Source organism: Panthera uncia, chromosome E1, assembly GCF_023721935.1.
Source record: "Panthera uncia isolate 11264 chromosome E1, Puncia_PCG_1.0, whole genome shotgun sequence".
Taxonomy (NCBI): domain Eukaryota; kingdom Metazoa; phylum Chordata; class Mammalia; order Carnivora; family Felidae; genus Panthera; species Panthera uncia.
Window position 1 is genome coordinate 60,890,007 of NC_064814.1, and position 13,803 is coordinate 60,903,809.

At 52.9% G+C, this 13,803-nt stretch overlaps 1 protein-coding gene across 2 annotated transcripts; it reads right to left on the reverse strand.

Annotated features, from left to right (window-relative positions):
• Positions 1-407: 407 nt before the first annotated feature.
• Positions 408-8,932, reverse strand: ZNF500 (zinc finger protein 500). Of its 2 annotated transcripts, none has more exons than XM_049637458.1 (6): positions 8,781-8,932; positions 7,625-8,123; positions 5,538-5,721; positions 5,257-5,321; positions 4,116-4,224; positions 408-2,356 (listed from the first exon to the last, which is right to left on the reverse strand). In XM_049637458.1, the coding sequence occupies exons 2-6, from the start codon at positions 8,024-8,026 to the stop codon at positions 1,671-1,673; spliced, it is 1,446 nt and encodes a 481-aa protein (XP_049493415.1). In that variant the 5' UTR covers positions 8,027-8,123; positions 8,781-8,932; the 3' UTR covers positions 408-1,670. The 2 variants fall into 2 exon arrangements, with proteins under 2 accessions (XP_049493415.1, XP_049493414.1); XM_049637457.1 differs by having other exon boundaries at positions 4,116-4,227.
• Positions 8,933-13,803: the final 4,871 nt, after the last annotated feature.

A 13,803-nucleotide genomic window follows, 5' to 3' on the forward strand; every position in this document is an offset into this window, starting at 1 on the left:
TGTTCCAAGTTCAACACAGTGAACCACCAGTAAGGCAAGTCAAGAAGATGACGTGGTAGACCCGAGCTCAAAACCAGTTCTGCCACCTGAACAAGGTGCTAAAACCATTCAGGACCTCAGTTTCCCCTCTGTAAAAGGAGAGGCACAAAAGCCGTATGTCTCAGGGTTGCTTGAGAGAATGTTCTGGAAGAGGCACCAACAGGCCCAGGTCCCAGGCCGGGAAGCAGGCGGCCACCTCTGGCACCAGCCTGGACACGACAGTAGTGAGCCTGCAGACTCGCAGCTACTTAGGGAAGCTGGGTTACCGGCAGTGCCGGAGCTCTGGAAGCTGGCCTAGAAGGTAAACACCATGCTTAAACTGAGTGGCCCCCTTCTCTAAAGAACACATAGGGCAGAGCACACGAGGCCAGAAGGACCCGCTTTGTTTATTAGGGAAACAGAGAGTAGGTCATGCACCCTGGAACCTGGGTTATGCTGGAAGGTGAAAGTATATACAGTGATTGGGTGACAAATAGAATGGAGCACAGCCTGAGGTCCAAGGCCACCCAGCCATGGGAAACTGCCATACTCCCTGCGTGGAATGTTCCAGAACCCAGTGGTTTCAGCAGCTGTCCCCAAGACTTCAGTGATGACTAAATGGAACAAGTACTCTATACTGTTCCCCTCAGCCACCCAGGAGATAGTGGATGTGCACAGATCAGAAGCATGTCCACCGCAGAAGGACAAAGTGGGCAACCAACGCTGCCTCTGTCCTGGCCACTTGGGGATGGAGCAAAGGCGGCCCTGGCTCCTGCTGTGGGGACAGATGTCAGTCATCTCCACAGGCTTCCTCACATGCCTGCGGAGGTCGGAAGATGGGCTATCAGGGAAGCGTACTCACATGAGTCATCTGTCCTTTAGAACAGCTGTGGCTCTAGGCAGGTGACCCGCAACTCATCCCACTGCCCGCTGACACCACTGGGATACGGAACAAGTCCTCACAGGCTATGTTTTGAAAATGTGGCAAGGCTGGAGGGGAAAGGGGGGAGACCAGGGAAGGCTGGGGTATGTTAATGCTGTAAGGAATGGGAGCCACTGAGGTTTCCCTGAAGTGGACTAATGAGTGTCCCCCGACTTCATGTCCATCCAGAACCTCAGAATGTGCCCTGATTTGGAAACAGGGTCTTTGCAGATATAATGAGTTAAGATGCTGTCATTCGGGATTAGGGGCCCTAAATGGAATGACTGTGCCCTTACAAGAGGACACCAGAGACACGGGAGGGGCAGAGATGGGAGTGTTGTGGCCACAAACCATGGACACCAGGAACACCGGCAACAGCAGAAGCCAGGAGAGAGGCCTGGGATGGTCTCTCCGTCCGGGCCTCCAGAAGGAGGCAGCCCTGCCCACATCTTGGTTTTGGACTTCTGGCCTCCTGAACTGTGACAGTCCGTCCCTGTGGTGCTGAGCCACCCAGGTCGTGGCCATTTGTACAGCAGCCGCAGGACCCACGTACACCCGGCTTGGTGTCTAGCCGCCACTGCCGAACTCCGTGTCCAGATTCCTCCTTGGGCCTGAGCACCTGAAATGTCCCACTGCCACAAGCTGGGCCCACACCAGGGGCAAATGGGATCAGTGTGAAATGCCTTAAGGTTAGGATTTTGGTTCCAAAACAGAAACAACTCCAGCAGCTTCATGAACTGTGACCTCGAAATTCTGAAACGGATCCCGGAAATGGACAGTTCAATGAGCGGCGGCCAGGCTTTGGCCCAGGGGCCTCCCGGAGCCGCGCTGTGGGGCTCCGCTGGCCTGGGGGGCGCTGCTCTCTGCTGTGGGTCCGCTGGTGTTTGTGGAGGTCGGTGCCCCGGCGGAAGCCCCTGCCACAGGCCGGGCACACGAAGGGCTTCTCAGCCGCGTGCGTTCTCCGGTGCGCACTGAAGTGGGAGCTGTTGCTGAAGCGCTTCCCACACTCGGCACAGGCGTAGGGCCGCTCGCCAGTGTGTGTCCTGCGGTGGATGACCAGGCTGGAGCTCTGGCTGAAGCGCTTCCCGCACTCCGCGCACGCATAGGGCTTCTCGCCCGTGTGCACCCGCTGGTGCGTGCTGAAGTTGGAGCGGTCACTGAAGCCCTTCCCGCACACCTGACACTTGTAGGGCCGCTCCCCGGTGTGTGTGCGCTGGTGCTTGGTCAAGTGGGACGTCTTACTGAAGCCTTTGCCGCACTCAGGGCACGCGTACGGCTTCTCACCCCGCCGGGGTCCTCCTCTTTCCAGAGACTGCTCAGGCCTCGTCATGCCCCCAACCAGCTCTCGGTCCTGCTCCCTTCTCGTCGGCACGTCCTGCCTGGCGCCCTCTCCATCCTCAAGTTGCAGCCCAAGCCCTGAGACAGAGAAAGCACAGTCCCTGAGGCCTTCGTGGGGCGAGGGGATGCTCCTGATAAGAAAGAAAGCAAAGGCTGGGCGGAGCCTCAGAACACTCAGCAGGAAGTGCTTGTCAGACCCTGGATGGAGATAATTAACCATGGGCAGCAGCTCGTGAAACCCTCACCACACCAAGGAGGTGGGTGCTGTTATGACCCCATTTAAAATGAGGAAACTGAGGCACGGGAAGGTTAAAGAACTTACCCAGAGTCACTTGGCTAGTAACTTACAGGGTGGGCTCTGGAGTCTAGGCTCTTAGGCTCTAAGCCAGGGATTCTAACCCTGGGGCAATGGTGGCCCTCAGAGGGCACTTGGCAATGTCTGGAGACATTTTTGGTTGTCACAGCCAGGCAGTGGAGTGTTGCTAATGGAATCTACTGAGTGGAGGCCAGGGGGGCTGACGAACACCCTATGGCACACAGGATGGCATAACAGAATTATCCAGCCCCAATGTCAACAGTGTTTTGGTGTTTAACCGAACAATGGCACCACAACCAGGCTAAACGACCTCTTGGGTTGGGACACCTGGGTGGCTCAGTCGGTTAAGCATCGGACTCTTGATCTCAGCTCAGGTCATGACCTCATGGTTTGTGAATTCAAGCCCCGCATCAAGGTCTGTGCTGATGGCGTAGAGCCTGCTTGGGATTCTCTCTCTCCTTCTCTCTCTCTCTGCCCCTTCCCTATACTCTCTCCCTACCCTCTCAAAATAAATATACTTAAAAAAATCCTCTCAGGTTGCTATACTCTCTACTTAACATCTACACTCAGCTGTAAATAAAGCAGATCAGCCTCAGTACTAGTGGATGGGCCTCATCTAATCAGCTGAAGCCCTTAAGAGCAGAACCTGTGGTTTCCCAGAAGAGGAATTGTGCCTGGGTTTCGTGCCAGCTGGCCTGCCCCGCAGACATCAGACTCAGGATTGCAACATCAATTCTCACTTGAATTTCCAGCCTGCAGGACTGCCCTACAGATTTTAGCCTTGCCAGCCTCCACCATCCTATGAGCCAATTCCTTAAAATAAATGCCTTTACTTACACACTACACACTACACACACACACACACACACACACACACACACACACACACACACACAATTGGTTCTGTTTCTCTGAAGAAATCCAACTGATACCAAACAAGCACCTCAATTCCTTCAAAACCAGACAGTGTTGGGGGATGAGCTGGGGACGGGGCTGGAAAGGAGAGGCTGTGGATGGCCAAGGCCCTGCCAGGAGCAGCTCTACCCACAGGGGTCACGGGCGGCACAGAGGCTAAGTGAAACTGGACGAGCCGTGTGGACGGAGGAACCCAGGACAGCTCTGGGCACTTGCCTGGGATGAGCTGAGCAGCCATACTCTCCCCACTGCAGCTGGGCCTCTGACGGGTCTCTAGCAACCCTGCCTTTGCAGGCTGCACTCAGCTGGGTGCAGAGCAGGCTCTCCAGGGAGTGTGCCCGGCCCATGGAACCAACCTGGTGCGGGGTGTGAGTTCCTAGTTTAACATGCTCCCCAGGGATTCCTTGGGCCACTGCAGTCCAACAACTGTTGGATTGGCTTGGGTAAGTGGAGAGACAGGATTGGCTTGTGGTGGAGAGACAGGAACGGTACTGGGCAGGGAGACGGCCTGGGAGATGCCAAGTGGGCCACAGCCAGCCTAAGGGAAGGAGCCACCCTCCCTGAGACTGGCCCACATCACAGACATGCCACTGATGAGCACGTTACCCCCGCTGTCGGGCAGCACATCCCAGACGCAGCCCCGCTGAGCCGGGTCCAGGCACTCCCACTCCTCCCGGGACAGGTATGCCGCCACGTCCTCCAAGGTCACCGGCACCTGCTGGAGTGCAACCCACTCAGTCCCCTGCCACGGCTCCTTCATGCGGCCGGCCTAGCGGGCTCACCCACCCCCTCCACCTGTAACACAACGGCAGATCCTGCTTGCCTCCCCCACTGCCTCTCTCCTACACCTTCCCTCTCCATATGATGGGAGATGGGATGACCGCATGTCATCCACTCCTGCTCCTCAAGTTCCGCTCACAGAACAGCGGAATCCTGCTAGCTGGGAGGACACCGTCACCACCATGCCGTGTCCCACTGCTGCAGGCCCAGAGACACCATGGACAGAGCCACCGTATGGAGCAGCTGGTCCACTGCGCGCTCAGCCACTGGGGCCCATGCTCCTCAGGGGCACGAGTTAGACATGCCTTGCCTCAGGTCGAACCAGCCCTGGGACCTGAGTCGGGTGTCTTGGGAACTTCAGGATGCCTCCAGGCCAGTAGTTCCCAAATCTAGCACCACAGTGACCTGAGGAGCACATTAAAACCCAAGCAAGCAATGTCTAGAAGAGGCAAATGCACAGAGACAGAAAGAAGACGGCCAGGGGCTGGGGAACAGGGGTGGGGAGGGACCACTAACGGGTACCGGGTGTTTTGAAGAGGAGTATGTTTTGAAAACCATCACGATAGTTGCATAACTCTATACGTATACTAAATGTTAAGTACTCTAAATGGCCGAGTTGTGTGGTATATGAATTATATCTCAATAAAGCTGTTATTTAAACAAGCTACGGAGGCTCTGATTCCAGGCCAGGGCTGGGGGATGAATCTATATTTTTACCCAAGGTCCCAAGAATCTAGCGCCCAGCTAGGTTTGAAGCAATTGCCCCAGTCCACCACTAAGCCCCGGAATCCTCTGCGACACACCTAATACCCAGATGGCATCAGAGAGAAGACTTCCAGGAGGTGAAAGTAAGGGTAAAGGGGTCATTCCACAAGGAGCACCTCCGAAAGCTGGACCTGGCCATGGAGAAAGTGTCCCTGTAACAAGGGCGTGGGACACACAGGGATGCAGCAGAACACCCACTCACCTGGGACCAGGATGAAACGAAGGACGTGGCTGGTGCCATCTCCTGATGCTGGGAGGCCACTGGGCCTGGGGAAAGACACAGAGTGGTCAGAGAAGGCCACACAGCCCAGGTGTGGAAACAGTAGCAAAGGCCCAGACAGGGCCAACTACTCTGCACCTACGCTCAGTCCTGGGCAGGAACCTGTCCTTCCCACATGCAGTGGCCCAGCCTCCAGTGACAACCTCCTCCCTCTGCTTCCTTTCCCTGCAGGGCTTCCTTCATCCAGAGGGATGGCTACTCACCCCTCTTTGGCCAGAGCTGGGGGCTCCTCTTTGGTGTGTGGCTCAGCTGGGCTGGGGGCTGCTGGCTGGAGCATCCAGACCCTTCCTCCAGAGACAGCTCCTCTGGCTCAGCCTCCACTTGGTGTTTCAAGCACTGTTCTCCTGTCCCGTGGGGCAGTACATCATCAGGGAGCACTTCCAGGCCCTGCATGCAGATGGAGATCTGCCCAGCAGTTCCCAGAAGTTTGGGAGAAAACCCACAAGGTCCCCAACCACTTTTGCCTCAGGCACCCCTGGCCATGCTCCCTTCCCAGGCTCCCAGGCTCCCCCCAGCTGTGCCTCACCACCACCACCCCCGCCGGCTACCTCCCCAGGTCTGCCCCCACAGGCCTCCGCATCGCACAGAGTCCTCCCTCCAGACTGTTCTGGGAGAAGGAATGTGAGCTGGGAAGAGGTCAGGCTCCCAACCTGGACAAACGGAGGCTTGCTCTGCCCCTGAGTGAGACTCCACTGTCTCCCCATCACACTGCACTCTCTTACCCCTCCTTCCTTGGTGTTCCCTACAGACCCTGGACCAGAAAGGCCCTGAATCAGATCTCATTTCAGAAGTTCACACTATAGCACGTGCTACATTTCCTGAAGCCAGTGACAAGTGCTCTGAGACCATCTACGTCCCAATTCCAGAACAGGTGAACACGATCAACTTGGGTCTCAGCGTTTACTGAGCTCTGCAACAGTACTTGGGATAAGAAAACTTTAAAACCAGTGCCAAGGATCCCTGCATCAAGCTCAACATCCCACACTTCTAAGAAGAGACAGTCCCCTGAGGTTATGGGGTGCATAGAGACAGAGGAAAGGCATGCCAAAGAACTAATCCAATCCGAGCTAAGAGCTATGCAGTAGGACTAATCTAATCTGAGCAAGAAGAATTTAAGACTTCCCTATTACTCCAATTTGGTTACAAGATGTTGGGAGCATGCTCTAGAGTCGTGCTGTCCACAGAACTTTCCATGACAACAAAGTGTCCCATATCTTCGCTGTCCAGTACAGTAGCCACTGGCCACGTGTGACAACTGAGCCCCTGAAATGTGGCCAGTGTGACTCAGGAACTACACCTGACATTTTATTTAGTTTTAATTTAAAAAATCACACGTGGGGCGCCTGGGTGGCGCAGTCGGTTAAGCGTCCGACTTCAGCCAGGTCACAATCTCGCGGTCCGTGAGTTCGAACCCCGTGTCAGGCTCTGGGCTGATGGCTCGGAGCCCGGAGCCTGTTTCCGATTCTGTGTCTCCCTCTCTCTCTGCCCCTCCCCCGTTCATGCTCTGTCTCTCTCTGTCCCAAAAATAAATAAAAAACGTTGAAAAAAAAATTTTTTTTTAAATAAAAAAAATAAAATAAAATAAATAAAATAAAAAATCACACGTGGGAGCGCCTGGGTGGCTCAGTCGGTTAAGCATCCAACTCCCGAGTTTGGTTCCGGTCACGATCTCACAGTTGATGAGATGGAGCCCTGTATCAAGCTGTCAGCTCAGACAGCCTGGTTGGGATTCTCTCCTCTCCCTCTCTCTCTGCCTCTCCCCTGCTCACACTCTGTCTCTCTCTCAAAAATAAACGTTAAAAAAAAAAAAAATCACATGTTACTGGTAGCCACTGCACTGGCCAGCGCAGCTCTGGAGAGGTTGGGGGTGGGGGGTAGCTCTAACTGGGACACCCACCAGCCCCTGCTCTTTCTTCCCAGTGCTCCCCTCCTTCTGGAATCTCTTCAACCCCCAGCGCCCTGCCTTGGAAGATCTCCAGCCTCTTTCCCATCAAAACCTGTGTATGACCTATGCTGGGGTGATGTGAATGAACCAAACCACACAGTTCAAAGAGAGCTAGTGGGGCTACATGTGCTTAATCGACAGGTTTACACCCATCGGCCAAGGCTGAGAAACACTTTGCAGTTGCCTTGTTTCACAGGTACAGGCAGCCCCAGGTCCTCCCAATGGCCAAGGCAGGCCGCGGTCTCCACAGCCCAAGGAATCTCCAAAGGCAGATCTTAGGAGCAGAGCCCTGAGGTCTTGGGGCCCCATCTCCTCACCTTAGGGCCAAATTGCCCCCCACCTCACCCGCTGCCTCTGATTCCTGGGCTCCCGCTGCAGCCCTTCCACGAGGACCACGGCCTCCTCACCACTCTCCGGCTGCTGCTCCCGCACCCGGGCCTGGATCTCCCCAGGCAGCACCATCAGGAACTGCTCCAGCACCAGCAGCTCCAGGATCTGCTCTTTGGTGCGCAATTCAGGCCGCAGCCAGCGGCAGCACAGCTCCCAAAGGCGGCTCAGGGCCTCCCGTGGTCCGGCCACCTCCTGGTAACAAAAGAGCCTGAAGAGCTGGCGGAAGGTCTCAGGGCTGGGGTCTTCTGTCTCCAGGGAAGGCTCCTCTTCCCAGCAGAAATCCTCCTCCACCTTCACGATCAGGATCTCGTCTTGCTCCAGGGGTGGTGGAGGCTGGAGACCAGGTGTGGTCGCCATAGTCTGGGGCAAGTCTTGCTCTTTCTTGTGCCTGAAAGGTCAAATCTGTCTCTCCCTGTACCTCTGGCCAGACACTGGAAGTGATGTTTTCAGGGCTCTGTGGAGAAACAACATAATCATTTGGGGTGCAGCACTGGGGCTAGTTAAGTGTCCACACCCATAAGGCCCTGCCCTAGCCCCAGAGCCAACTCACCCTCATTGGCAAAAGACCTGAAGTAAATCAAACTGTCCTTGCTTCTAAGCCCCCTGGTAATTCCTAAGCAAGTTACTTAAACTCTCAGGGCATCGATTCCTCGTTCAAAAAGTAGAGATGATGATATTCCTACACACAGGCTTTTTAAAGGACTAACCGGGATTTTGCAAAGGGTTTTGAGTACTGACTGGAACGGGGCCAGAGCTTGGGAAGTGCAGTTTTCATTACTACGGTTGGCCCTTTTAGGATGGGGTCCCCTTGGAAATAGAACCAGGGCCCTCTGTGTCCAAGGGGACGCGGGTTCTGTCACGACTTGACCCTCCAATTCGGGCTCGGCAAGCCCTGAAAGCCCGCCGGGTACCCTCGGTGGATGGGTCACCACGACCCCTCCAACTCCAGGGTCCTGAGAGAGTAGGGACTCCCCGGCCGGGTATGCTTTCCCCGGTTTCGTCCTCAGGTGCAGGGTGAGTGGTGGCCCAGGCCGAGCACAACCCCGGGTTCTGGTGAAGAAGGGCTGCGGGACGCAAGCGGCGTGGGCCGGGACTCCGCGCCCGCACTCACCGGCAGCGCGGCGGACCGGGCCGGGGGCAGGACCGTGGGCGCGGGGGGTGCAGCAGGCGGGCCGGCTAGACCCTAGACCGACAACCTGCACAAAGCGGAACCCAAGCTATGTCCTCTTCCAGCCACGGGCTGAGCCCGCTGTGGTACTAGAGAACGAGGCCGTGTGGGCGGACCCACCGCAGCACTGTGGGTAATGTAGTCCTCGCGCCATTAGCTGGGCCGGCTGTCGAGGGTGGGGATAAGCCTAGAAGGGCAGGCCCGCGAGATGCATTGTGGGCAACGTAGTCCTCGAACCCCTGGCCGACTACCTGTAAGCGCGTGGGAATGAGACCGCGTGGGCGGGACCACAGGAAGCATTATGGGTATCGTAGTCCTTGCACCTTCAGTGAGTAGGGGAGCGTTTCGAGGTCCCGTAGCTTCTGGGCCATGCTACCCGTGTCGCCTCCATACGCCCTCCCCTAGCCTGAGAAAGGTCCACGGTGGGAGGGGATTTTGTAAATTTACGTTTCTACTTACATAGTACTTTGTATGTACCAGGCTCTGTTTTAAATACTTTGCAACTTATTAACAGTTCATCTTTGAAACAAAGACGGGAGGTAGGTACTATTAGCAATATTTTACAGATGAGGAAAGGAGGCAGAGAGGTTCAGTGACCAGACCAAGGTCACACACCCTCAGTAAGTGGAGAGCTGGGGTGAGGTTGGAATCCAGGCATCTGTCCTAGTCCAACTCCTTAATTTTAGAGACTAAGAAGTGAAGACCCAGAAAGTTACTTATTTGGAGCATCTTGGATACCAATGGCTGATTTCTTTTATTTGTTAATTTAATCAACAAATACTGGGCTCTGCTTTGTAACAGGCAGGCACCATGAACAGGAAGTGAACTAGACAAATGGTCCCTGGTGTTGCTGTCCAGACTGGAGAAGACTAAGCCCCTGGCCCTTTAAGCAGGTAAAGGGTCTTGGTGAGGGTAACCTGCCTACCACATGGTAAGTGCTCCATCAGCATTATCGCTGACATAAGGACCAGGCCATTCCTGAGTCCTTTAGTTCTGGCATCCCCAGACCTAGCACCTAACCCCATCTTCCCACTAGCTTTTCTCCCCCTCCTACTCTGCATTCTGTCTCGTGTTTCATTTCCCCCGCTACATCCAGCATCCAGTTTTTATTGTGAGCACACCAAGCGGAACAAGGCACTGGGATGCCTATGACTTATTTCTGGAGACAGCCTCTCCCTGAGTGGGAGGCATCTTTAAAATAATTTTTTTTTTTTTTAACATTTATTCATTCTTGAGAGACAGAACAGAGCATGAGCTGGGGAGGGGCAGAGAGAAAGGGAGCCAAAATCCAAAGCAGGCTCCAGGCTCTGAGCCATCAGCACAGAGCTCAAACACAGGGCTTGAGCTCACTGACTGCGAGATCATGACCTGAGCCGAAGTCAGACGCCCAACCAACTGAGCCACTCAGGCGCCCCCTGAGTGGGAGGCATCTTTAAGAGCAGATTTCAGGACTGCCTTCAAGACCACCACAGCCTTGTGGTGGGGTCTGAAGAAAGGCAGGATGATATACGCCTCAGTTTCTTCTTCAACATGAGGGTGCTGGTCAGGACAGGCGGGGGTGTTAAGAATAAACTAACACCAACATGTGGAGCTATTCAGAGAACTGGTACTTAAGTCCAACACGAGAGGCCTGCCAACTGATTTGCTTTGGGAACAGAATGTGCAAAGGGGAACTTTGAACAAGTCACAGGGAGCATATAGCAGGAGAGGAAGAAGAAAGAACAAATAAAATGGGAGAGGGAAAAGGAGGAAAACAGAAGAGGCTGGTGGAGAATCTGAGGGACAGTCAGCAAGTTCTGTAGGGCTGACAACCATCATCTAGTTGCAGAATGTGCTAGGTTGCATCTAGGGAAGGGGACAGGTGTCGGGATGCCAGCATTTTCAAAGCTGTCCCATGCCTTCCCCTTTCTGACTGCCTCCTGGTTAGCTGTGGGAACCAGGCATCTCCTTCTCAGAGCCGTATGCACAGAAGTTACCAAGTCTATGTAGTGACCCAGGCTCTGGCCTTCTCCTGTCTGGGCAATTTTCAGTGACTACAACCGACAGAGATTAAAAGGACAAATTTCTGCTTTGCTCAGGATTTCATGTTTGCTTGTCTGTTTAGTATTTTGGTCTTAATTCTATTATGGGGGGAGACACAAACAGGCGGCCCCTAACAAATGTGAATCGGGGTGAACTGGGGCCTCCAAAGACGTACACCAAGCCAGTGCTTCGAATCCTGGCTCCACCCCTTATCAACAAGGTGTGCCTTGCCTTCCGCACCCGTAAAATGAAGATTGCCACAGCTTCCGCTTCAGGGAGCTGAGAGATGGGATTAGATGAGATTACGTTTGTAAAACACCCGTGACAATATCCAGCACGTGACAAACGCTCCTTAGGCTTCATGACTTGCAGCTACTCTGAGATGGAGTACGCGGTCTCAGTGCGTGGGTCTCAGATGCCTGGTGCAGTGGAGTTCCTGTAAGAGGCCCACGGGGCTACTAAGGTCCCAAGCATTGTTCGTGGTCTGAATGAGAAGTATTTATCGTTATACACACATATCACTATATTTATAGTTATAACTGTAGCTTGTTTTCGTAGTGGTTATGGAGTCTACAAGACCGTTTGAGTTAAAACGGCAGCCTCCTACTCACAGAAGTTTGCAAGCAACTGAGCGACCCACACATATGCTTCTCGGAAGACAGAGGGGAAGTTCCCTTCAGACTGATGCCATGGTTCCATCGTCACAGACAAAGCATCGATTCAGCTCACATTTGCTCTTGGTGTTTAACTGTGGCAGGGAAAAGAGGGTTTACAATCAAGCTCTCCAAAAGTTGTCATCTTTGGTAGCAATTTCTCAGTATCCAAATGAGTAAGAAACAAAAATTCAATATACAAGTCAAATAGTTTAGCTAATTTGACTACATTATCTAAGAGAGTCGTCATGGAGCTACCATGCCCCAAAACTGATATATAATGGGTGTTTTGTTACTTTTTATAAGGCCTCTATGAGCTAATAATAAAACCTAATGTTTTTAAAGCACTTCCTAAGTCCATGGGATTTTCTTACTGTGCTACTGAAATCCTCACAATGACTCTCTTTTATAGATATCATTATGACCCATGTTTTAGATGAGTAAACTGAGGCTCCGAGAGGTGCAGAACTCTGCCAAGGCCGCACACAGCTAGGCAAGTGGCAAAGCCAAATCAAACTCCGGCAAGTCCACTCCAGAGCCTGCTGCCCCAACCACTCACCTAAGGCACTCCTGAACGCCAGCCCAGTAATCAGAGCTCTGCCTTGAAATAAATATCTGAGTGATTTCTTGGAAGATTCTGGTTATCCTTAATTTTTTTTTTAACATTGATTTATTATTGAGAGATAGAGACAGAGCATGAGCATGGGAGGGGCAGAGAGAGGGGGAGACATAGAATCTGAAGCAGGCTCCAGGCTCTGAGCTGTCAGCACAAAGCCTGATGTGGGGCTCAAACTCACAAACCGCGAAATCATGACCTGAGCCAAAGTCAGATGCTTAACGGACTCAGCCCCCCAGGCGCCCCTGGTTATCCTTTAAAGGATAAGGTTAGAGGTTATCCTTTAAAGTGGCTACTTTGGGCCAGAATACCCCCTCTGTTTTTCTAAACATAGTGGGAAAATCTGCTTGGTTCATAGTAGGTGCTCAGTAAATATTTGCTGAATGACTGAATAAATTAATAGGAAGCACTTGTTCTTCGGACACTGACCTGTGCTTCCCAACCTTATACAAGTTTGATTCACAAACCTGATGATGGTGACATAAAGGGGGATAAACATGACCTACATCCCAGAGGAAACTTGCTAGGATTAAATGAGCTAGTACATTAAAATACTTCACACTAGGGTGAAACAAAGAAGCAGTCAGTAAGCATTAGTGTTGTCACTGTTTTCACTAACAGAAAGGATGAGAGACAAGCTGTGAATGCTGGGAACCCTCTCCTTGGAGTCTGGCTGTGTTTTGGTTCCATTATTAAATTTGAGACAGACGAGGACACATCAGTTAACAGGAGGCAGGAGACAGCCATTGTTTATACCCTGAATCACCCAGCATTTGAAACTTTATCTTCTTTTTTTTTTTTAATGTTTATTTTTGAGAGAGAGAGAGACAGTGTATGAGTGGGGGAGGGGCAGAGAGAGAGGGAGACACAGAATCTGAAGCAGGCTCCAGGCTCTGAGCTGTCAGCACAGAGCCCGACACAGGGCTCGAACCCACAGACCACGAGATCATGACCTGAGCCGAAGTCAGACGCTCAACCGACTGAGCCACCCAGGCACCCCTGAAACTTTATCTTCTTGTCCCTACAGACAGCAGGCCAAATAAGAACCAGACAAGTAAGAACAGCCTTGCAAAGCATGACTATTCCTCCGAGAGAGCTGCTCCAGAATAAAGGAGAAAGGCTGGAGTGTGGAGGAAGGGGGATTCAAGGACCACCAGGCATACTTGGAAATCCTTACTCCTAGGGATGACATCTGCTAGACTCTCCTGTGTGTGGTCAGCTCACGCATCACTCAGAATGGGGTGAAGATTCCACACGCTCCTTTTGGGAAACACAGTGTCTTCGTCTGCTCAGGCTGCCATAACAACATACCACAGACTTTTATGTCTTACAGTTCTGAAGGCTGGAATCCAAGATTAAGGTGTCAGTGGATTTAGTTCCTGAAGGGAGCTCTCTTCTGGCTTGCAGACTGCTACCTTGTCATTGTGCCCTCACATGGCAGAGACAGTGATCTCCCTCTCTCTCTCTTTTAATGTTTACTTATTTTGAGAGCAAGAGAGAGGGATGGGGAGGGGCAGAGAGAGGGAGAGAGAATCCCAAGCAGGTTCTGTGCTGTTAAGTGCAGAGCCCGATGTGGGGCTCGAACCTACAAACTGTGAGATCGTGACTGGAGCCGAAATTAAGAGTCGGATGCTTAACTAAGCCACTCAGGCGCGTTTCTCCCATTTTTCTTAAG